The following is a 25,498-nucleotide window of genomic DNA, read 5'->3' as shown; positions in this document are numbered from 1 at the left end:
CAGAGAGAGGACAGAGGGAGAGAGAGGGGAGACAGAGGAGAGAGGGAGGACAGAGGGAGAGAGAGGAGAGACAGAGGACAGAGGGAGGACAGAGGGAGGACAGAGGGAGGACAGAGGGAGAGAGAGAGGAGAGAGGGAGGACAGAGGGAGAGAGGAGAGACAGAGGACAGAGAGAGGACAGAGGGAGAGAGAGGGGAGACAGAGGAGAGAGGGAGGACAGAGGGAGAGAGATGAGAGACAGAGGACAGAGGGAGAGAGGAGAGACAGAGGACAGAGGGAGAGAGAGGAGAGACAGAAGACAGAGAGAGGACAGAGGGAGAGAGAGGAGAGACAGAAGACAGAGGGAGGACAGAGGTAGAGAGAGGAGAGACAGAGGAGGGAGGGAGGACAGAGGGAGAGAGAGGAGAGACAGAGGACAGAGGGAGGACAGAGGGAGAGAGAGGAGAGACAGAGGACAGAGGGAGGACAGAGGGAGAGAGGAGAGACAGAGGACAGAGGGAGGACAGAGGGAGAGAGAGGAGAGACAGAAGACAGAGAGAGGACAGAGGGAGAGAGAGGAGAGACAGAAGACAGAGGGAGGACAGAGGAAGAGAGAGGAGAGACAGAGGAGAGAGGGAGGACACAGGGAGAGAGAGGAGAGACAGAGGAGAGAGGGAGGACAGAGGGAGAGAGAGGAGAGACAGAAGACAGAGGGAGGACAGAGGGAGAGAGAGGAGAGACAGAGGAGAGAGGGAGGACAGAGGGAGAGAGAGGAGAGACAGAAGACAGAGGGAGGACAGAGGGAGAGAGAGGAGAGACAGAGGAGAGAGGGAGGACAGAGGGAGAGAGAGAGGAGAGACAGAGGAGAGAGGGAGGACACAGGGAGAGAGAGGAGAGACAGAGGAGAGAGGGAGGACAGAGGGAGAGAGAGGAGAGACAGAAGACAGAGGGAGGACAGAGGGAGAGAGAGGAGAGACAGAGGAGAGAGGGAGGACAGAGGGAGAGAGAGAGGAGAGAGGGAGGACCGAGGGAGAGAGAGAGGAGAGACAGAGGACAGAGGGAGAGAGAGAGGAGAGACAGAGGAGAGAGGGAGGACCGAGGGAGAGAGAGAGGAGAGACAGAGGAGAGAGGGAGGACCGAGGGAGGACAGAGGGAGGGGCAGTGTTTTGGACAGCATTAGATACAAACATGCTGTCCAACGCACATCAGTGATAGACACATTTATGACACATAGTGGCAAAGAGGCTTTACTGAACTAAATCTAATTCAGAGGTGACATGGAATAAAACAGTGGGTTGTGCATTTGAGAGGTACATTTGTATAGAATTCTTCACAGACAACTGAGTTTTTACGAGTGCACACCTCAAAAATACACTTCAGCTTATAATGCAATCATGTAAAACACTAATATGTTCCACGGATGATATCACAGGGACAATTTATTATCTCCAGGGCTTTTTATGGTCCTTCTTTGGGGAACACATTTCTGTTTATCTTTGGCAGATCCAAAAACTTCCTGAGAAAATCAATGGTAACAACAATTGTTTCCTGTTCTCCCAACTCATGATACCAGCCCAAAAGCATTCTGTAACTGCAGATTTACAAATGAAGCCCTGGCGATCTCCATCTGAGCAGAGGCTGGCACAGAGTCAAGCATGTGTGCAGTCACTAAAGCTTTCACCACTGTGAAGCACAGGCTCACACTCATGCACCTCTACTGCATTCAATCATTAACTTGCAAGTGGAAATGTTCATTTGCCAAACATTTACTTAACAAGTTAAAAGATTTGACCTTTGCTGTCACCTGGAGGAAATAAACAGAAATCTCACGGACCAAAACACCTCAGGTACATCTTCAGTTGATGATCTGTGAAAACTGGAAAACATTCTCAAAAGCAGCATATTTTACAAGGCACCAGTTTACACATTAACCCCACTTTGAATATTTCCTATAATAATCTGTGAAAGCCCCAGTGCACCTCCAGTGTGACTGTACTGCAGCCGTGAGACAGGACAGACAGTAAACGTTTACCAGAGCAGCATTTAGTGTAAACGGACTCACTCATTGTGCACATGATTACAGAGGGAGATACATGTTTGCAGAGACACTCCTCTTGTGTCCTTTCAATGGAGCTTTTTAACAGCTGTAATGTAGTCACAAAGGCAGACCAGATGTGGATGTGTCCAGGTTTGTGTGTCCAGACAAGAGACAGGGAGGAGGAGCCTTTCCCATTGGACTTTAAGACTAACGGTAAGAACAGTGCGGTGAAATCAGTAGTTTTATGGGTCTTTTATGTGCATGTTTCCAGGTTTGCAGCAGCGGTGGAGGCGATGGTGAGGACAGAGCAGTGGTGCGGTCCTGTCATTGATGTGACCTGTTGAAAGGGTGCAGAGGAACACCTGTGTTATGGGTGGGCTGTGTTGGGAAAAGCACTTCAATCTGTCATTTAGTAAAAGTTCACAAATATCTCCCCCAATCATAATGTTGTGTTTAGGTTAAAAAACGTAGTATGCAGAAAGTACTTCCACACAATGCCCTAGTTTTTAGCGTTAAGATTTTTATGAGTTATTATTATCACAATGATCACAATTTTGTCATGACTTAAAGGACCTACATTATGCAGAATTGACTTTGTGAGCTTTAAGCAAACTTATAATGTTGTTACCTCCTTAAAAACAGACCTGGAGTTGTGTTTTGTTTCATTCACACATGTTTGAGTAACACTTTATTATTAGTCTTTCTACATCTCCCAAGCTCAAAATGCTCTGTTCCACCTTGTGATGTCATGCCGTGGTGGTTTTCAAGTTAACAGTTACATTTTACCTTTTGTTCACTAGAGACTGGCAATTCCAGAGCTGAAATCATCCAAGTGATTCTCCACTGACACTTCCTGTTTTACATTACAAAGTGTTTCTGTTTGAGAGAAGAACTCATCTTAAATCTTGTGTGTCAAACATGTGTGAATGAAACAACACACAACTCTGGGTCTGTTTGTGACGAGGACACAATATCGATTAAAAATAAAAAATTAAAAAATAAAAAAATTGAATAATATGGAAACACACACACAAGTTGACCCATATCCTGATTTTAGGATTACCTAGTGGATGGAGGAGGATTTTAGGTTGAACACAGATAGAACATGCAAACTGTATAGAAACATCCCACACTGCCCAGGAGTCGAACCCAGGACCTTCTGAACATTTTAAAGTTAGCTAGTTTACACTTAGTTGCAGTACCAAGCCTAGAATATGTGTGTTAGTTTAGTTTAGTCTTTATTTAAGGGACCATGTACAGAGACATTAACCATAAAACAGAGATGTTCTGCACCAGATTATAGCTAAGTAGCTAATTTCCATCTGCAGTCCCTGTTATGTATTCATTCATGGCCAGGTCAGTAAGCACATTTCTGCAGAATGACTTGGCCCAACCCAAGAGAAAAGAACTTGTGATTGGTGTAGATCTAGATACAAAGAGTTCATCCACAAAAACAGAGAAGTGCCATTTGAAAAAGTCTTCGGAGGCTTTTGCTATCAAAATATTATTCCATCCCTTCTTTTTTTTGTGATCAGAAAAAAATTAAAAAATTAAAAAATTCCATCCCTTCTTGATAAAATCCACTATACATTATTGTCATTGCTAATATTTCTAGAAGATGGTAACAAAAAATACATAAATAAATACATAAATAAATTATGGAATTTTTCAAGACAGAGATATCTGGTTTTGTCATTGAACTTTTCATATATAGATTGCATTATTAAGATGTTTTATTACTTTTTTTAATAATAATAGCAAAACACCATAGTAAAGTGTTGGATGAATTGTAAAATAAATAAACGGGAGTTTATCATGGACTCTAGAATGACAGCAGAGAAAACGAGCCTGTCTGAGTGAAATGTGGTGGCCCCAGAGAATGAGACTGTGCAAAATCCAGGTCCTCCAACCAAACTGCTGCCTACCTCTGTCCATTTACATACATGCATTATTCACGTCGGGTTAGAGGTTTCAGATTGAATATATTTGTGCAAAACAGAAAGAAAAATACAGGCTTTAGAGCATAAACTAAACTATGTGGTTATGTGAAGTGGAGAGTGATGCGAGATATGTCAGACTTAGTTTTCAAAGTTTCTGCAGCTTTTAACTTTACTTTACTACTTTTTTGACTCCATACACCTACATTAGAATCATTTGGGTGAGTTCAGCCTCGGACTTGCCAATCTCTACCAAACAAAAGGTAAAATGTGAAATGAAAACACACAAGGTGGAACAGAGCATTTTGAGTTTTGTAGATGTAGACAGACCAATAATAAAGCGTTACTCAAACATGTGTGAATGAAACAAAACACAACTCCAGGTCTGTTTTTGATGAGGTGAACACACCTTAAAGCTTACAAGAGTCCATTTTGTGTAATATAGGATCTTTAATGGAGTCAGCAGCAACAATTAGAAATAGTACAAGCAGTAACAGCAACAGCGGCAGAGTCAGTGGTGGAAGAAGTACTTAATGCTGTTACTTCAGTAAAAGTACAGATACTGAAGCAAAAAAATACTCAACTAAAAGTAAAAGTATCTCATGAAAAAATCTACTCAAGTATAAATATTAAAATACCTGTTTAAAAATGTTCTCAAAGCATAAAAAGTAAAAGATCTAATGAAGCTTCAAATTGATAATTGATGGATTTAGATACATTTCTGCAAAATCTTATTCAACAGAAACAACTGAAGTGATTTTTTTTCTAGCTGTTTTTATTTGTACATTTTTGTTTGCTCAAACTATGAATGTGTTAAAAATTTACCCTCAGCTTTTTCAGCAGGTCTCACTGAATAATAAAAATACTTTTACTATTCAGTGCAGTTTAACTTTACTTAAGTAAAGTACAGGTACATAACATGTGTGCTTAAGTACAGTACTTTACTATTTGTACTTGGTTATGTTCCACCAGTCCTCATCATAGTGCTAGATCTAGATCTATCATGACTTGATTAAAAACATGTTGTGAATACTTTCCCTTAAGTACAGCTGATGTTTTATATATTATTATAGATCAAAGTGAGTATCTCTCCAGTTTCACTCACAGACTTGCTCTCCATGGGAGGCTACTGCTTCTTTGTAGTACAGTCACATACAAACTTGTAATGGGTATGTAATTTGGGATTTTGCTAATGTTTTAGATAATTAGCAATTATACAAAACAATGCCACCAGTCTTATCCATACGTCCCCATTTCAAAGACTCCATTTCACCAAATCAGCTTTGCGTTCCCACCGCCAGTGTTGAATATTCATCAGTGCTTGCTCTTCTAAATATTCATTTGGCTGTTAATGCTTAATCTTATTTTATGGTAAGTAGATTTGCTTTCTTTTCTGGCACACGTGGCAAGATTTTATGCAAATACAACTATCTGATGGCTGCCTACGCCCAACGTTACCTGTCACTGGGTAAATCCTATACCCCTATAACAGCTCCAAGTGTGGGATCGCTCTTATCATGGAGCAGCAGCCGGACCCCCACACACTCTCTGCAAAATGAACACGTCAGAAAATCGGACCACCGACTGTCCACAAGTTTCACAATGTGTTCAGAAGGCAGCTCGAGCAGTGGTCTGCAAGAACAAGAGGAGATAATGAGTTGGATGAAAGCCTGAAAAATGCCAGTGAACACGAAAATAGGAACATTGGCAATCGCTAATGTTTGCTGATAAATACGTCCATTTTCAAACATGCTACGTAAAGATAAAAACCAGGGGTAATGGAAATCTGCGGTAGAGTAACTCAGAACAAATGAACCTCTATTTATTCTTTTTCATCTACCAAATGATTATCTACACATCTACGCATTATCTATTAATTTTATGTTGATGATTTACGTAAAATGACTAAATACAATGACAACTTGAACATGGGTTTGCACCGTTAGATATCTAAATGCCAAACCAATAAACTGGCATATTCAAGTCCAAAGCACAAGAAACCTACCCGACTCTGGATCCATTTTCTTCCAGTGGCTGGGTCGTGGGGCAGCAGTCCAAGCAGAGACTTCCAGATTTTCCTCACCCCAGACACTTCCTCCAGCTCCTCCCCACACAGGAAACCAAAACATGCATCTTGAAAACTACAGTGGTTTTAATTTTCTTGTTTAATAATTACCAGGATTCCTAATATTTAATGTCAAAATTACTTCTTTTTTTTTTTTTTTTTTACATTTAACTGTATTTTATATATTTGCTAGTAATATTATTAAAATAAACAAACAAAAAACTGTTGTCCAAAAGAGTTTAAAGCATTGACTTTGTGGGGGAAAAATGCTACAAATTTTACAGCCAGGTAAAACCACTGCAGTCTTTCATTTGCCCTCTAATAACATGGCTCAAACTAAGACTAAACCAAAACCAAACCAGGTTTATCCAGGACTGATCTGGAGCTGAACCATGACTTTTAAATGGCCCATATTACATTATTTTCTGATCTACGTTATAATGTTGTTTCCTCATCACAAACATACCTGGAGTAGATGGTTATTTGTGATTATTTATGTTTTGATTTGTTGTATTGTGGTTTTAATGTCTTTGCAATTCTGAAAAGCTCTTTGAATTACTTGTGTAAGAATTGTGCTGTACAAATAAACTTGTCTTGCCTTGATGTCATCACACAGTCACTGTGTTTTTAAAGTCCATACACCTTCACTAGAATCATTTGGATCATTTCAGTCCTGGAATTGCCAATCTCTACTGAACTAAAGGTAAAAGGAGCTGTTAACCTGAAAACTACCACTTCATGACATCACAAGGTGGAACAGAGCATTTTTAGTTTTGGAGATGTTACAGACTAATAATAAAGTGTTACTCAAACATGTGTGAATGAAACAAAACTCAAACTCAATTTTAAAAAAAATAAATAAATAAAAGTCAATTAAGCTAAATCCAAAACTCTTAGGCTCCATAGTTTGGAAACAACAGCTATTATGGTCCTATGTAGACCTGATTTGGGCCTGTTCTTGTCCTGGTTTAGTTCTGGTTTAGTCCAGGGTTCATTCCCCTTATTCAAAAGCAAAGACAAGAGCTATGAGGCCATGACAGCTGAAAACGAAGCTCAAAATGACAAGGCTCCAAGACCCTGTAATCACCATTTAAACAGCCATAAGAATAGGAGCTCTAAGGAGTCTGAATACTCCAATCCAGACTTATATTTGAAATGACTTTGGGGGTGTCGGTTTTACAGGAGCAGCATGAAACTCCTCAAATATTCATAAGTCAAACATGTAAAAGTGTGAGAGACTCAGATTGTTGGCGCGGCAGTGAGCATTAGACTTGGTAGCACTGTGGCTGACGTTTTGGTGTTGTTATGGCACAAACTGACACCATGTTCCTCCAGTGTGAACTCCAAAAGAACAGCCTGCCGAGAGCTTGCAACACTTTAATTGTGTCTCCGAGCGATTGGTTCCTTTGTCAAGTGTCAAGTTCTTTTCAAAGTTTCACAGTTTCAAAATGTGAAAAGTAATTCAACTTCATCTATTGTTATACTTCTTCATATGTTCAGTGATTTGATTTGGCAATTACACAACATTTTAAATGGCTTCAGGTTTGAGCGAGACTGGCACAAATAGTAGCTGTGGCTTGTGAGCTTCTTCCAGTGATATAGAATCTAAATCAGGCAGAAATGGCGTCTTAAAGTGCAGGACCAAGGTCTTATAGGGATCTAATAGATTCAAGGTGAATGTTTCTTTTATATCCATCTCTTGCAGTAGAAATACTTGCCTTGGGTTGAACTTGAACTGTGAATCATCCAGTTTTGAAGTTGCCTGTATGTATATACGTCTAAACCCTTACTGCTAATAATACACTTACACTTGTATCACACTTTACAGGCTTGACACAGCCCCTCAAAGCACTACACTGCAGTCATCATTCATCCTCAGTGGTGGTAAGTCACTCAGGTAGCCACAACTGTAGACTGACAGAAGTAGGGATGCCGATGTGCACATTTGTCCCTCTGATCACGACTAACACTCACGCACATACTATGCAGGGTCAGTTAAGTGTCTTGCATAGGGACAAAACAACAGAACTTGGTGCAATGTTTCAGAGCTAACTTCCACATGCCAAAACCCCCATACAGCACTACTAGATTCATACAACTAGGCCTAGTACTAATTAATGGTTAACTAATTCAGTAATTGATCCATCGTGCACATGCTCCAGAACATGAGCACACTGAGAGAAGAAATTTAAGGCTCAGACAGCAGGAAGTGTTGATGATGAAAGAAAAAAAAAAGTATATGTAAGTATAATCTACTGATTAGTGCTACCTCAAGTAGCACCACTTTTAACAATATAATGACTAATTAATGATTTTTTTTAAAAAAGATGAGCAAATTGTTGTATTGGAAGTCAGAACTCCCATTTAATGTGAAACTACAGTCTACAAAAATCCCACAGTGAAACCCTCAAGAATAGAGTGCTCATGGTTACAATTTTCCTTGAACTCTCTAATGTATTCTATTTTCTTATTTCCTTAATGACCACCAAGGTTACACCAAGATGCATTTCTGAGTTTTAAAAACAAGTTTCCAAACCTTGTTTGCAGCCAAGTGTACTCAGCTGTTGGCATTCTGTCCTACACTTCATATAGGGCCTGTAGCACATTTATAACTGTTTCATGAATGGTGGCTATTACATTTTACTCAAAGGAAGGCTAACAGCTTTTAGAAGACCATTTTCCCAGTTTTGCTCATTGCAGTAAACAAGAAAATAAACAAATTCATGACCACATGCATTTAAAATAATTCCAGTGTTGTCTCTTCATTGAGACTCCAAAGCACCACAGGACGTGTTTATTTAAGTGGCCTTGCATGCTTGGTGTTTTGATGATATTTTGTTACACAGCAGTTTGTGACAGTTCCCAAAAGCTTGCAGAAGTATTCTCTCACACCTCTAGGATTCACACGATGTGGGTGATTGAGTTAAATCTCATCTTGGCCATAATAATCATAATAATGATACTTTTTGCCTGCAGATGCACCAGCCGTGGCCTAAAGCAGGGCTGAATGTCTAAAACAATGCTTCATTGATTTTTTCTTTTCACTAAAGAGCATAAACTTTTAGGAATGCCAAGTGGGACATACAGCAGAAATGGAAAAAGCACAGCTAAAAGGGCAGTTTAGAAAGTTTATGCTTTTTTCTGAAATTCACTAAAATTTATATGATGTTTTATAGCACAAAATTAAATGCCAAATGTTCTCCCATAAACAACTTAATAATTCAGGGGATTGTCACATTTACAGTGTTTTTGATCACTTTGAAGTTCAGTATGATTTTTTTAAATCACAGGATATAAAGTGAATGAAAGTTAAATTAAAAGGCAAACTTTATAGAGATCATAAAAGTCTAAAGAATAACTGTGACTCATAAAGATCATTGTCAGTGTCCAAACATAAAGATCACACAGGGTTCTGCAGTATGCACCACTTTTGCATCATATTATATGTTTTTAACAGCATGATCTGTGTGGCACAAATAGAGTAGACTTAATATTTGAAACATAAACCTCACCTTCACCCAAACTGTCACTTTTTGTCCTTTTCATTCTCACCACAGCCCCCTCTGTTCCAGGCTAGAATTAGGATGTGACTCATGGGAACTGACTCAAAACATGCCACTGGAGACAAGAAACTGCATCCAGAAAAATGTTTCTATATCTTAATGCATTTCCAATAGCAAATGCTTATATATTTATACACCAAAACTGCACGCTTTGCATTTATTTATTTATTTTGACAAAGCAGGAATTATGCAATAAATCATGAATTGTGCCAGATTATAATTAAAGATATAGTGAACATTCTGAGAGGAAGGCGCGAGCGTATTCTATATTAGTAATAAACCCACTTTAAATGAGTAATACTTTGAAAACTTGTTATTGTTGAGTATCGTTGTAGGTAACTTGCACCTTGTTTTCCACAAGCCCCGCCCCGCTGTGACAGTCAGCTCGCGCGCCTATTGGCCTCACGCCTGGGGTAACGAACCCTCAAAAATCCTCCAATATGTGCAGAGAGGGGCGGTAGCTCTCTCCCCTCAGCTTCTCAAGTACCTGAAGTTGAAACTGCTTCGCGCTATTCCGCCAGAGTACCCGGAGTATGAGGAAGCTGCGCGCGAATGCGCACAGGGAGGCACCGCTTGATCCAACCACCAGACTCTGCGCCTAAAGCTAAACATTTGCACAGCTTTTAGCGGGATGTTTTGCGCCCTCTCCAGAATGTGGCACTACGGACTTGTTGTTCTGTGCGTCTCTGTAACAGGTCTGGTCTCGTCTCCAGCAGACAGCGAGGGATTATTTTACGCGCTCAGATCTGAACTGTCAGAGGACGCAATACTCGTGGCCAACAACGGAATCCGCGTGCCTTTTGGGAGATCCATCTACATTGATCCCATAAACGACTTGGTGATCCAGACGCAGCCGGGGGACAGGTGCAGCATCACGGTGCTGGATAACGACCCGCTCTCCCAGAGACCAGGACACCTCTCTCCCAAAAAGTTTCCCTGTGATTTCGGTCCTAACGACGTGACGTACTCGCACTACGGCTCGCGCAGTCCCACCAGAGACAGAGTGAGGCTGCAGCTCAGGTATGATGCTCAAACCGAGACCGTTATTATCCCCTTTATGATGGAAGTGGAAGTGGTTTTTACGCAGCTAGAGTTACTCACCAAAAACATGCCGCTCACCGTGGACAGCCTCAGAGGCACCAGTAACCCCATAGACAAGAAGACACTCGAGTTTACCTACGACAGAGACTTGTACAAATGCGAAGTGACGTCTCTGTCCAGTGGCAGTGGCTTGCCTAGATATGGAAGTCTGTTAGACGCAGGCAAACTTTCCTCAATGATGGACTGTGATGAGTTTACGCACGCCAACATACGCTATGAGCACAAGTTTGAGCGTAAATCCCCAAATAGAGATTACGTCCCTATGGTGGTTGAGCTGCACGATATGGAGGGTAATTTAGTCAAACAAGAGTACTTTCATTTGATGATCCGTATCAAGGAAGGCGAGGAAAACACGCCGCCCAAACCCAGCTTTGTGTCAATGATGATGATGGAGGTGAGTCAGTTTGTCATGACAGCGCTCACTTCTGACATGCTGGCAGCTGAAGACGCAGAGTCCAACCCAGACGAGTTAATCTTTAATATTACCTCTCCTCTTTCCTATGAGGAGGGCTATATAGTGAGCACAGATGATAGAAACTTGCCTATTACATCATTTTACCAAAGAGACTTGAGGGACTTGAAAATAGCCTACAAGCCCCCTTCTTTAGATTCAGATACAGAGAGGATATTCCAGTTAGAGTTTGAAATAGTGGACACAGATGGGGCTATCTCTGACCCCTTTGCTTTTATGATAGTGGTTAAGCCTATGAATACACTTGCCCCTGTAGTAACTCGTAACACAGGACAGCTCCTGTATGAAGGGCAGTCCAGACCCCTTTTCACTGCACATAATTTAGAAATAAGTGATGAGGATAATCTAGAAATGGTCACTATTACTGTGGTAGACGGGCTTAGACACGGTGACCTCATGGTGCTTGGGTCAGACAAGAAATTTTTCACAGCAGCAGATCTCAACACAGGAGTAGTCGTTTATCAGCACGATGGGAGTGATACATATAGTGACAATATTGTATTTAAAATGACAGACGGCAAACACCAAGTTGAATTTTTGTTCCCTATTACAATTGTTCCCACAGATGACGAGCCCCCAATTATCAATGCAAATACAGGTTTAGTTTTGTTTAAAAATCAAATGATGCTGATCTCTCCTCTCATGTTGAGCGCAGCTGATATAGATTCTGAAGATTCGACCATTAAATTTACCATAGTTCCCCCGTATTCTACAATTGGGACTGTGCTGCTCAGACAATCAGACGCCCCTGAAGACCCTTCCTCTTGGAAATTCAACTCAGAAGATGAAATGTACGAGAAAGAGGTGAAAGAGTGGCTTCAGAAAGACATTACAGATGGAAAGTTGTTTTATAAGCACGTAGGGCCACACAACACAGAAACCATAATGGACCAGTTTATTTTTACAGTGCAGGACGACAATGATCCGCCAAACGAATCCGGGGAAAGTGTGTTTTTAATCCGAGTTTTACCAATAGATGACGTACCCCCCGAGCTGTTTCCTGGCACCACTTTGCAAATGACCGTTCAGGAGTACAAACTAACCCATTTCAATAAAGAAGTTTTGCGCTATACCGATTTGGACTCTGAAGACCGTGACCTCAAATACACAATCACACAGCCTCCCACGGACACGGATGAAAATAATCCAGTTTTGTTCGGTTCTTTAGTGCTAACAGACAACCCCGGGATTGAAGTCAGCGAGTTCACCCAAGCTCAAGTTAATCACCACAAAATCTCCTACGGACCTCCGGATGTAGAACTGGGCATCACAGCTCATGTTGTGCAGTTTCAGTATTTAGTAGAAGATACATCTGGCAACACTGTAGAAGGCACTTTCACAATCTACCTTGAGCCCGTTAACAATAAACCACCACAAATCACAAACACCGGCTTTACCGTACTTGAAAGAGGCATGCACATCATTACCGTAGCCGAACTGGACGCCACTGACCCCGATACTGAACACACACAAATTACATTTACACTAGGCCGACTTCCAAAACATGGGCAAATTCAACTGGATTTTTCAGATCTTGACGTGAAGGGAGCTTTTAAACTTGAAGACATTTCACTAGGAAAAATATCATATATTCACAACGGGGAGGAGACACTCACAGATGAGTTTCAACTGGATGTCAGCGATGGTATACACGCCGTACCAGTGACAGTCAAAGTCGCGGTTAAACCCATAGATGACGAAACTCCCACTGTCAGCTTACCAGCGGGAACAATCGGATCACATATGGATGTCTTGGAAAATGGTGCCACTGAAATCACCACTAATGTTATCCAAGGCCATGATGATGACACGGATGACCTGCAGTTAACGTTTATAGTGGAAGACCCTCCGGCAATGGGAGAGATCTTAGTAAAAGGCGTCCCTGCTAATAGATTCACACAAGCTGATATTATCAATGGGGTAGTGATATATGCACATACAGGTGGAGAGATAGGGCTATCCTCACAACATGATGGCTTTAATTTAACGCTTACGGACATGTCTGAGGATTGGACTGTTGGTGGGAATAAAGTTAATGGAGCCCAGGTTAGAGTCACTATCCTACCAGTGGACAGCCAGCCTCCAGAAGTGGGCGTTGGAGAGCAGTTTAGTGTAATAGAAGGTGAAAAATACACCATAGGACCCCAGCATTTAAACGCAGACGACAGCGACACACCGACAGATGATATACTTTGCACTATTGTAGTCCAGCCAATGGTGGGATATGTGGAGAACATTTCGCCAGCTCCAGGATCTGAAAAATCAAGATCGGGAACAGCAATAAGTGCTTTCACAATAGGAGACATTAGAGAAGGCAATATTTACTATGTGCAGAGCATCCACAAAGGAGTAGAGCCAGTGGAAGACAGGTTTACATTCATGTGCTCAGACGGCATCAATTTTTCTGAAAACCACTTCTTCCCAGTTGTGATTATCCCAGCAAACGATGAAAAACCAGAAATTTACCTGCGTGAGATAGTTGTAATGGAAGGCATGAATATTGTAATAGACACTCCTATTCTAAATGGCGCAGACACCGACATCCCGCCCGAAGAACTTATATTCACAATCTCCAAACCTCCCAAACACGGCGCCATCTTGAACCAGCTCTCTACTGGATCTGTTCTCGTGACAAATTTCACTTTAGAGCAGATCAGGGAGGCATCTAGCATTATTTATGAGCATGATGACTCAGAAACAACAGAGGACAGTTTTGAAGTTACTTTATCAGATGGGAAGTACTCTGTGCACAAAACCGCCATAGTTATGATTGTATCTGTTGATGATGAGACCCCAAGAATGCTTATCAACGATGGACTAGAAGTGGAGATTGGTCAGACTAAAGAAATTAACAACAAAGTGCTCAAAGCTACGGATTTAGATTCAGACGATAGTACACTCACTTACATTATCAGATTTGGGCCAGGTCAGGGATTACTGCAGAGAAAAACTCCCTCTGGATCTTTGGAAAACATCACTATCGGGATGAATTTCACACAAGCCGATATCGATGCAGGTCTGCTCAGCTACACCCACAATGGACAAGAGGGCATCAGAGATTTGGTTAAATTTGATGTTACAGACGGCATGAACCCACTAATCGATCGCTATTTCTACATCACCATCGGCAGTATTGATATGGTGTTCCCAGATGTAGTTAGCAAAGGAGTATCATTGAAAGAAGGCGGTAGAGTGACGTTAACCACTGATCTTCTTAGCACAACAGACATGAATAGTCCAGATGAAAACCTGGTGTTTACCATTACCAGAGCACCAGTAAGAGGGCATTTGGAGTGCACAGATAGTCCTGGGATGCCTATAGCCTCCTTTACGCAGTTGCAGCTAGCAGGCAGCAAAATCTATTACATCCACACCTCGGACGATGAGATCAAAATGGACAGTTTTGAATTTGAAGTTACAGACGGCTACAATCCCATTTTCAGAACATTTAGGATCTCTATTGTTGATGTTGATAACAAGAAACCGGTAGTTACCATCAATACGCTACTTGTCAGCGAAGGCCAAACGAAACTTATTACACCTTTTGAGTTGACGGCTGAGGATCAAGATACACCAGAAAAAATGTTAAAGTTTACAGTAACGCAGCTGCCGATTCATGGTAAATTACTGTACAACCAGTCCACGCCTGTTATGAGCTTTACTAAACAAGACCTAAATGAAAATCTTATTAGCTACAAACACGATGGCACTGAATCCTCCCAAGACTCCTTTTCTTTTACAATCACAGATGGCACGCATACAGACTTTTTTGTTTTTCCCGATACTGTTTTTGAGACGAGGAGACCACAAATGATGAAAATAACAATAGTCGGCTTGGACAACGGGGTGCCACAAATGGTGGTCAATAAAGGGGCACCAACTTTGAAGATTTTGCCGACGGGACTCTTGGGATTCCCGCTGAGTCCAAAAGTGCTGAGGGCGGAGGATAGAGACAGCAGCCCCATGTCGCTGGTGTTTCGCATCACAATTCAGTCCAAACATGGTTACATCATCAACATGGGACAAGGAAACAACTCAATCGACACATTCAGCCAAGGTAAGAGCACACATACACATAAACTTTAGACACACAGCATTCAACAACATCAGGAGAGAAAAGGGCAAAAACTGCACAGTCAAATAAAAATAGAGCAAATATCTATAAGGAACTAGTAGTACTCCATTTGAAGATGTAGAATATTTGTAAAATTTACCACAGAAGTATCTATAAACAAGTATCTGACACCAAATGCATTTCCTACTAATGTCACAACTACTTCTGGTACTGTTACTGCTACCATAACAATACAATATTATGACTATGACTACTACAGCTAGTAGTAATACTACCACTACTACTTAACATTACCACTACTGCTGCTACTGTTTCTAGTAAATACTACTAAATGTGTGTTTTACAAAATGTTTCAAGTAACTAAGTTTTCCTAAAATGCACTTGAGATTAGCACTTGTACTGACTTCACTCCAGTGCGCGCCGTAATACTATGTCTGTTTTGTTCAGTCAGCTTGTCAGAGTGGAAAATGACTTATCATCTGCTGTCAGAGCCAAAGCACAACAATGTAAATGTTCTGGATGTGCACACAATAACGGAGTGTAGGAGAAAATGTCTGACTTTTTTTTCTCTATGTATCAAACATTTATTGGACTTATTTCTGGAGATGGCCGATATATTGGACTTATCGGCATATTGGTTATTGGCCTTCAGTCTCCAGTAGAGGCCGACCTGCTGCCTAATGATTACACATAACATCGGAACACTTAAGTGAAATGAAATTACAGCAGACAAGGTGACCACACTGCTCGCTTATAGATTTCTGGTAAAATAGGGCTGTGGGTGAGTTTGTAGTAAATTTAAATTAGCCCTACATATCAGCCTAAAAATTGGTCTCGGCATCGGCCATGAAAAAACCCATAACGCTCAATCTCTACTTCTTTCACAAGTATAAGTACTCTAAACTTAAAATTAAACTAAGGACGTGTGGTGTGACTAATTGTATTCTGCATTTTGCACAAAGACTACAGGGGATGAGCATAGCATTGAAATTTAATTATTATTTTTGATTCAGATATAAACTTAAAAAAGTGCATCCGGTAATCTATTCAAATTGTCTCATAGATCAATTTGAACAGAACACAACTATAATAATAATAATAATAATAATAATAATAATAATAATAATAATAATAATAATAATAATAATAATAATAATAAAGTAAAGTGAATGTGACATAAACAGACCAATTAAAATCGCTCTTCTTTCTTCTAAAATATATATCTATTATGATTTATTTCCCATTGTTTTATTGTGACCTGAATAATCCCAATAATCATTTTCGTACTGTTCAAATATAGTTTCTGGTTAATGCTGGTCTAAAACTTGAAGCAAAAAAGTGCTGCAGTTCCTCCCTTTTAATGACACTATATTCCTTTCAGTTCAAATTTATTATTTTTGTGATAAGACCCAGGTATGAGGGCAAAACTATTCAGTTAATTGTAATCACCATGCCCTTAACTGCAGCCCCATTTTGAGATGACATTGTCCAGCCCTGGGTCATCACCATTATCCATCCTAATCCCACTTTATTGTAACATTAAAAACGAAACATACAAAGTTCAAATCCACACTTTTAGCTGCAAGTTTTGATTAATCATTCACACTTCTTAGCTGAGATTTTAATTTATGGAGTAATAATTATTCGCTGGTGTGACAAGTGGAGGTGAGGGAGTCTCAATAGTTAATTTGTGGGCCTGATTTAGATGTGCCTTGCTCATCAAATCATAATTAGCAGTCCAAAGTAGAGGCTGATGTTTTGCACAAATGTCTTGTAGACAGTTCGAGATGAATAATTTATCGTTTCTCCATCTCCAGGGGAAACGCTCACATCTGAGGCTCTCTATAGAGGTTTAGTTAAATGAAGTGTAACACACAGGAACAGGGATCATGTGTGAAAGGTCATTCCGTTGGCATTTGGTACGTCGTGAGCCCTGACCATGTATTTGTTTGGGAATAATTTGTGCATTTTAAAGTGGGGTACAGGACAGGATAAAAATGCAATTAACAGCAAATTTTTGTTGATTCATGATTAAAAGATTATTTGCGATTTTATTTTAATCTTCTTATAGGCTGTTGTTTAATTAACATAGTAAAATATGGAACATGTGCTATGTAAAATTTCACTATGTAACAACTTAGTGAGCCGAAATATTATGTGTTTTTGAGTAATATACTCACCTGTAACTGAATAAATGCAAGATGGATAAGTTTAATACTATACTATGGAACATTCATTCTAGAGATAGACTGATATTTGGACTTTTTAGTATTGAATATTGGCCTTAAATCTCCAGTGAGGCCAGTATTTTGTTTTAGTCGATTTGCTGAGATAACTGTTTATGTGACGATTTGTAGTCAATTTAAAGTACATAATTTGAAGAAAAAAAAAATCAGTCCTGTATCAGCCCAAAAATATCTGCAGAGCTTATTGGCCATTAGTTGTTCTAGATTCTAAACAATTGGTATCGGCATCGGCCATGAAAAAACAAAAAACAACACATATCGGTCGATCTCTAATTCATTCCAAAGCACAACAATAACGTCTCCAAGAGAAAAGCTACGTAGTGCCCCTTTAAGAATAGACATGAGGCAAAAGCCGTTGGGGGATAAGAAACATGTTTTCTTTATATTTGTGTAAAAACCTTAATTTTGAGAAAATAATAAAATTTTTTAGCTATTGTACCACAGTCTTCTGACAATGTATTTTTTCTGCAATAATGGCATTTAGGGCGCTCTTATTCTTATCAGTCTTCTGAGCTGTGTCTCCTGATCTGTGTAAACATTATTTCTAAGTGGGCCGAGCTGTTTATTGATATTGCCGACTAAATTGCCACAACAATGTGTCTGATTGAGATGTAAAGCACCGCAATCAATGCACTATTTCAGACCATGATGAGGCACTTATCTGAACAAGCAACAAATCCACCTGCTTCTGGCACACACAGAGAAACACACACTGAACAAAGCAGGTACGAGGTAAGAAGGACAAACTTTTAGTGCAAGTAAAGGCAGAGTAAAGGCAGAGTGCTGTGAATAAGTCACAACATTTTAAAAGGAAAAAAAAAAAATTAACATTTATTACAGTGTATTTACAATGTAGTAAATATATATTCAAAATAAACCAATAAGTGAAGTATAGGAAAACTGGTCATATACTAAAGCAATGGTAATCTTTTTAACACTGTGAATGAAAGTGAGGTAAGAACGTCATTGTTCTGTCCTGGTGTTGATAATTGTGAATAAGATTTGACATTGTGACATCCCAGTTAGTAAGATATAAATCCATTAATCGCAAATATGAATGATTATAAACCCACTTTCTAAACTCTGACTCATAAACTGCAGCATTCATCTTTGAAAGAAACATTTTGTACAATTATAAATGTAAAATTCTGGTGAGAAAAAACAGAAACTGTGTTTAGAAGCAAATGTGTGTTTGTGACATTCAAATAACTTTAAAAGGAAGACAAAGATAAATAATTTGATGACTTTTCTAAGAATGTGACTGCTAAAAGTTTCATGCACACAGCCGCTACACAAATTTATGCACAGAGCTGAATGCATTACACAACAGACATTTTACCATAGTGAAGTAGGTTACAGATACCACTGTGGGCTTCAAACTTTAGCTTTGACACAGCACTAAGCATTAAGCATGTCACTTAAATGTGCACTATGGAGTTTTTCTGGGTAGGGTCTGCTACTTGCTTGTTATGGCATTTCATGTTTAGTGTTTTCATTGCTGAAAATACCTTGAAAAACATGAATTCTTACTGTGAGTGGGCTCACCACCTCATGGCACCCTCAGGCTAAGTTACAGGTCAGGTCTATTTGTTTGCCTTAATGGAGATTAGGCCTGTCTCGATAACACATTTTGAAACATGGTATATTGCTCCTGAGAGATATTAAAGATAATAGTGAAACTAGTTTATCCAGCTGACTCAATAAGAATAAAGATAACCCCAGTAAAGCATTTTAAATAGAGCTAAATTGCAACAAATAAATGACAGAATGAACCAAGTCACTTATTTAACCTCTTACAGCCCACATCTTACTGTGTTACAACAAAAGTATCCAAGTATCCAAAAAAAATAAAATAAAAGAAAAACTAACTAATTAAAGAAAAAGTACACACAATAAATACTGAGTCCCATAATATATTGTTCTAGCTTTCATATATTGAACGATAAGTCAAAATAGTAATTATCATGACAGGCCTAATGAATATGGATAAGTTCAATGTCCAACTCTAGACCGAGCAGTAACATTTACACGACATAACCAGGTGATGGACTGTCCAGGAGAAAAGTGACATAGTTTCCTTTTAAAAGCTGCCGTTTCATCTCATGCTTGATCTGATCAGAAGCACGTGTTGGCAAGGTGTGATATGCTATAGAGTAGGAGAGAGGTTGCATGTTGGAAACAAAGGCTACATTTGAGACCCTTGATACTCAGAGGGTGAAGTGTCTTGTCAGAGGAGTCAGTCAGGTGAAAGAGACAGCCCCAGCTCATATTTACCGTCCCATTTCAGCACATCCCACCAGGCGCGCCTCTTTAAATATTTGATAAGGAGCATGCCCACTGGTTGACCCTGATGATTTCAGATTTACACAACCCAACACCCAAGAATGCTTATATAATTTAAAGTCACAGACAAAAAGCAGACAAAAAGTTGGATGTTAGCTTATTTGTCACTATCTTTTCAAGCTAACTGGAGCATTGCAGTGACAGGAAGCCACCAAAGAGGCTTTCGTGCCCAAGTCAAGGGTTTATACTTTTATGAACCTCCTCTCGCAGACATCTATTATTGAGGTGCTGGTTCACAGAGGCCAAGCCCTTTCTCAAGTTGTGAGCAGGTTTATTTCCTTCTTTTTTCAGTGTAATAGGCATTTGCGGAGTACTGTGGAAAAAAAAAAAAAACTAGGACCCTGTAATTCAGGAAAACAGATGTCAGTCTATATCTTGGCCATAAATCCTGTTTTTAACATTCTTAGTCTTGTCTGTCATTTACAAAAATCCACCTGCTTTTTAAATGTGTCAACGTTACCTTCTACATTTAACAGTTTTCCAGTTTCCGGATAATTTTTCAAATATCTTTGTTGGTCAGGTCCCATACAAATTGTCTCAGAAGTCACATCAAGGACATGTACATAATTATTCTATTGTTTCTCAGACATACAACAAGCTTTAGGTCCAATTAACTCATTTGAATAGGCCACATGTAGGCCTGTGATAATAGCAGTGGTAGACGCATTAATATGGAGTAAGTGAATAAGGTAAAGGTCTTTGAGCGTCATCACAGATACTGTATAAATCCAATGCATTATTGTTATGCCAAATATTCTTGGTGTAACTGTAGAACTTTATTTATTTATTTATTTGTAGCTGTACCCATACATTATACCATTACTCCAACTTGATTAATACACTTGAAGTGCAACAATCCTGCAGTAAATGTTTGGTACTCTTGCCCATTGTAAGTCTACAAGTGACCAAAGCTGTTGACAATATTAAATGATTTGAACATTTGTTTTTCTTTCATCCTTCAGATATGATTTCATTTTTGACATTTTTTGTGATCTACTGTTTGAAAATACCAGATTTATCTTTGACTTTTTATTTATTTGAGAGTGTTAGCCCTTATCTTCTGTGTTCTGGATGCATAACTTTGAGAAAGCGCTGTGGTAGAAAATGGTTGTTGCTGATAAGGAGCAGGGATCTGAGCGATACTCAGACCTGCTGTTACACTAGTGAAGCAGGACAACTTCTATCTTTGCGCAAGAATTTGACAGAAAATAAGTGTTCTAAGAACATGTCATAAACAGCCTTCAAAGTGCCTTTGAGGCTATTTTTAAAAGCAGCGTGAAACTTAGCATGAACGGCTTTGGAAATCACATGACAATTCAAGTTAATGACAATAAAAAGAGTTACATTTTCAAAGCTAGACATGCCAGTATGGACAAACCGTACTGTGAGTCATATTGTTGACAAAAACAACTACAACTACTTGTACAACAGTTGTAAAAGTACTAGTAATCGTAGTAATAGCTATATTAGTAGGATTGCATTAGGTGTAGTAGTAGTTAAATTAGTGCTAATAATAGAAATAGATGTGCAACTATATAAACATGGCTTTCTACTGATTCTTTTGAGGACTTTGATTCATTTCAAAATATTTTTCTCTTTAACTTTTCAAAACTATTCGCCCAGTACTTTTACTTGATACATGAAGTGATAGTAGATAGAAGTACCAGTGGCAGTAGTTGTGGCAAAAGTACTGGATGCTGTTGTGGTCTTAAAAGTACTATAACACAGGGTAATTTAGTTTTACTTTACATATTTGGTTTACTTCCTCCACCTCAGGCCATGTTATTGTTTACTCTCCCAGCATGCATCACAGTTATACCATCACACACTATTACAACCTTTCAAACCAAACACTGGCTCTGTTTGCATTATACCATTAATCACAGCACCACATCTGCCTATGTGGGTTAGAGCAACCTGCATTTTCATCCAAAACACATTACGCTCTTGCTCACATACAAGTGAATACATTACAGCTGTCTTCATGTTGTTTGTGTTTTCCTCACAGCTGACATTGACGACCTCAGCATCTGCTACGTGTTACGCAATGATGAAAACGCCACCTCAGACCTCTTCCACTTCTCTGTTGAAGATAAAGGTAGGTAATGTTCACCTATGCACATACAGTGTCATGCGTCCATAAATGTAGTGAATAGATGTTAGCTAGCCAAAGCAAAAGGGTCCATTTTGAGCTATAAAATGTGTGTATATCCACTGTGAACAGCCTTAGAAGCTGAAAACATTGCTGCGTGATTTGGCACTAATGGCATGTTACAGCATAATCATACGTTTATGCGCCTCACTTGAAAATAACTAGTTGTCAGGAATACTTTTTCTCAGTTCAACAAACATTATGCCTTAAATAAACAAGTGTAGGTTGTCGCACCTTGTCTTTGTCCAAATTTCAATGGACCAGAAGTAGTTGTTTTTCTATTACTATTAAAATATTGTCCTTGAAATAGTTTGAGTCCTTGAGTCTTAAGGTTTTAATGCCACATGCAAAGTTTAAAGCAGACTTATTATACAAAATCAACTTTTCAGAGCTTTTAACCATGTTATAGTCATTTCCCCTTTTCATTAACCCTCTCAAAGTTGTTTTAGGAATGACTCGTGCATGTTTGAGCAATCTTTAATTGCTAATTTTTAAGACGCCATATCACCGATCAATCCCCGTTTTCACTGCCACCGGCACACAGTCACTGCTCTGTACTTACTTTGTGCGTCAATTTTATTTTCTGAATCGATGATACCTGTAGGATTCAGCAGTATATTCATTTTCATACAAAGGAAAAAAAATATCTGCTACTCGTTAGTGTGATCTGCATCTATCTATAGGAGGAGCTGTATGACTCTTTGCTGTGATGATGTTCACAGCGACATCAGCTCCCATTGTACACCACAGTTTTCTAATGCGGAAGTCAGCGGACTTGTTTCTTTTATTAAGTTGTTTCAGATGAATATGGCAATTTAAATCATGTGCAAATTATAGCATAATGATGATCCACAAGTGTCTATATAGCAGACACAAGCAGATCTTCTTTAAAACGCCCATTTTGTAACATGTGGTTGTCCTAATCCACCAAAAATGATCCTCTAAAATGAATGCAGTAGTGAGTTGTATGGGTATCAGTAATGCTGACATGACTTATATGTTATATGAACGTATTCCCAATATGCACAATTATAGTATATGAGCAAAAATATCTAGTTGTATCTTCTCACATCATATACGTATCAATATTGAGTCTGGACTTAATGGTCAAAACCAGATCACCTCAGATGAGATAATCACACTTTCCTCTGACTGTAGTGAAAGCGTCGGCACATCCTGAGGAGTGCTTTGATGATCACAGCATTCACACATGGTTCCACACTACATGATTTAAATCCAGAAGTGTGACTTTTCAGACTTGTTAAATTTGACTTTATTAGCTTCATGTTGCATTTTAAAATAACACAGGATCCATAATTCATTTTGGGAGCACTACTCTGCTATGGATGTACATCACTGTTTGGATTAGCAGTATTAAAGCAGACCTGTTCTGCAAAATCATCTTTTCAGAGATTTGTAGCATGTTATAGTAGTTTCCCCTCAACATTTACTCTTTTTTCCAATTTTATTTTTGTCAGTGTTGCGTAGTCATTTTAGTACAAATAAAAAAAAAATTAAAATCAGCTGTTCACTAGCGTAATCTGCAGCTATCCATCGGAGCTGCTGGGTCTCTGTTATGATGACATTTAGCTGCCATTGGGCACCACAGTTTTAAGTTTAAGTTAAGTTGTGTTAGATGAATATTGCGATTTAAAATTAGCTAATTATTACATAATAATCCACGGCTGTCATAGATTACAAATATAAAGCCAAGCACAATACGTTGTCTTTAAATCAAATTCTGTAAAAAATCTGCAAAATACAACAACCTCACAAATGAACAAGCTTTGGTCACACACAACATGCAAAAATAGATGTTGCTTTTTCATCCTCCTAAAGCTGCCATATACACGAGTGAGAGTTCATACCACATACGATATCGAAACCACAGTGGAAACAAAAAGACTTTTTTTTTCTCTATGATGTAATGTGTAATGTTAATGTAAAATAATAGTATTCTGTAAGATAAATTGACATGAAACATAACCATTTCTAATTTCAAATACCTATACCAAAACTATTCAAGAAAAGTCTAAATATATCCTGTGGTTTTTTTTTTTTGTTTTTTTTTAGTATAGATGCTGCTGAAATGAGTATCTACCTTCTATTTTGTGACCGGCCTGATACACCCTAACATTCAGTTCAGATGCTGATTGTTCCTCTGTAATTAAAAACATGATTTACTGTATCCATACAGGACAAATTAATTGCTTTGGACCACTGTGAAAGAAAGAGCAGGACCAAATGGATTAAAAAAGTCTCATAAAATATACATTTGTAGAACAGGAAGTCACACAAAGGTCAAGTTGTGATAAAATATTCATGAAATCCAATAACTGTTTTCATTACGTCGTGGTAATAGTCCAGAAACCAGAGTCTGTGCTTTTATACTTCTGTACATGTCTAATCGGTTTTATATTGTGGCTATTGTTGCCTGGCGTAATGTTAGTCACAGATAAGAAAGTGAGGTTTTATTGTTATTATGTAACAGAATAGAGATACCAATTGCAGGCTAAATGGGAGCAAGACTGTATAATTGGTTTGTCTTATGTGCTCATTTTTCAATATAACACATTTAAAAATACTTTGGAGAGTGAGTGTAAACCTTGCTGCCACAAACTGGCCTCATTAAGTTATTATTTTAATTGAATTAGTTTAAATAAAAATAGAGTGAAAATAGAGTGTTTGCATGCAGAAAGAAGAGGTATGTGGGTGGAACAGCAATGCTATGAATTAAAATACACGAACAGTCTAAAGTCTGGACACACGTTTGTTCAATGTTTTTATTTATTTATTTATTTATTTATTTATGCTACTTTGTACATTTTGTATACTTACAGAAGATACCAAATATATGAAATAAGATATGTGGAATTATGCAACAGTGAAAAAGGTTAAATAACAGTACTCATTTTCAGATCCTCAAACTAACCACCATTTGCTTTGTCATAAAAAAATAAAAATAATACACAAAAAGGAAAAACAAAAAAAACAAAAAACACTGAATTAGAGGGTGTGTCCAAAATGTGACTGGTGTTGTTTAAACCTACTCTCTAAACTCTACCAGCCCAAACTGTGGACACACCCTCTCATTTAATGTGTTTTGTTTTTTTTTCTTTCTTGATTTTTACTACTTTCTACATTTTAGATCCATATAGAAGACATCAAATATCTAAAGGAAGCTATATGGAATTATGTAATGAATAAAAAAGTGAAATAACTTTGGATATTGTGGAGATCAAGAATGTTTGAAACTATGTTAAAAAGCTTTGGCCAACTTACGCTGCATAAGTGAAAGGAGCGTTTCAGAAAGCACAAATCATCCTGTCCTTTTATAGGAAATGCAATGTGCTAGTTAAAAGACAGATTTTATTACATACCGTGACATCAGTGTTCATGTGTTTTTTTTTATAATATGAAACAATAAGCATAAATACAAAGAAAGTGGTCCAAATCAGAATACTTTTACTTTTTTTTTAGATCTGCCTTATGCACTACTTTTTGAAACATTTATTACCATAGGGGAC

General features: G+C 38.7%; 1 protein-coding gene across 2 annotated transcripts in view; it reads left to right on the top strand.

Moving 5' to 3' along the window:
* Positions 1-10,234: 10,234 nt before the first annotated feature.
* The window catches only part of LOC117381361 (FRAS1-related extracellular matrix protein 2-like), a 105,052-nt gene continuing 89,788 nt past the window's right edge, over positions 10,235-25,498 (top strand). For both annotated transcript variants that reach the window (XM_055226753.1, XM_033978318.2), the window contains exons 1-2: positions 10,235-15,212; positions 21,828-21,917. In XM_055226753.1, the coding sequence (XP_055082728.1) occupies positions 10,235-15,212; positions 21,828-21,917 (5,068 nt within the window). The remainder of the gene's footprint in view (positions 15,213-21,827; positions 21,918-25,498) is intronic.

The sequence above is a fragment of the Periophthalmus magnuspinnatus genome, chromosome 14 (genome assembly GCF_009829125.3).
Source record: "Periophthalmus magnuspinnatus isolate fPerMag1 chromosome 14, fPerMag1.2.pri, whole genome shotgun sequence".
In the NCBI taxonomy this organism is placed as follows: domain Eukaryota; kingdom Metazoa; phylum Chordata; class Actinopteri; order Gobiiformes; family Gobiidae; genus Periophthalmus; species Periophthalmus magnuspinnatus.
The sequence above is the reverse complement of the archived record's forward strand: the minus strand, read 5'-3'. Positions and strand labels throughout refer to the sequence as shown.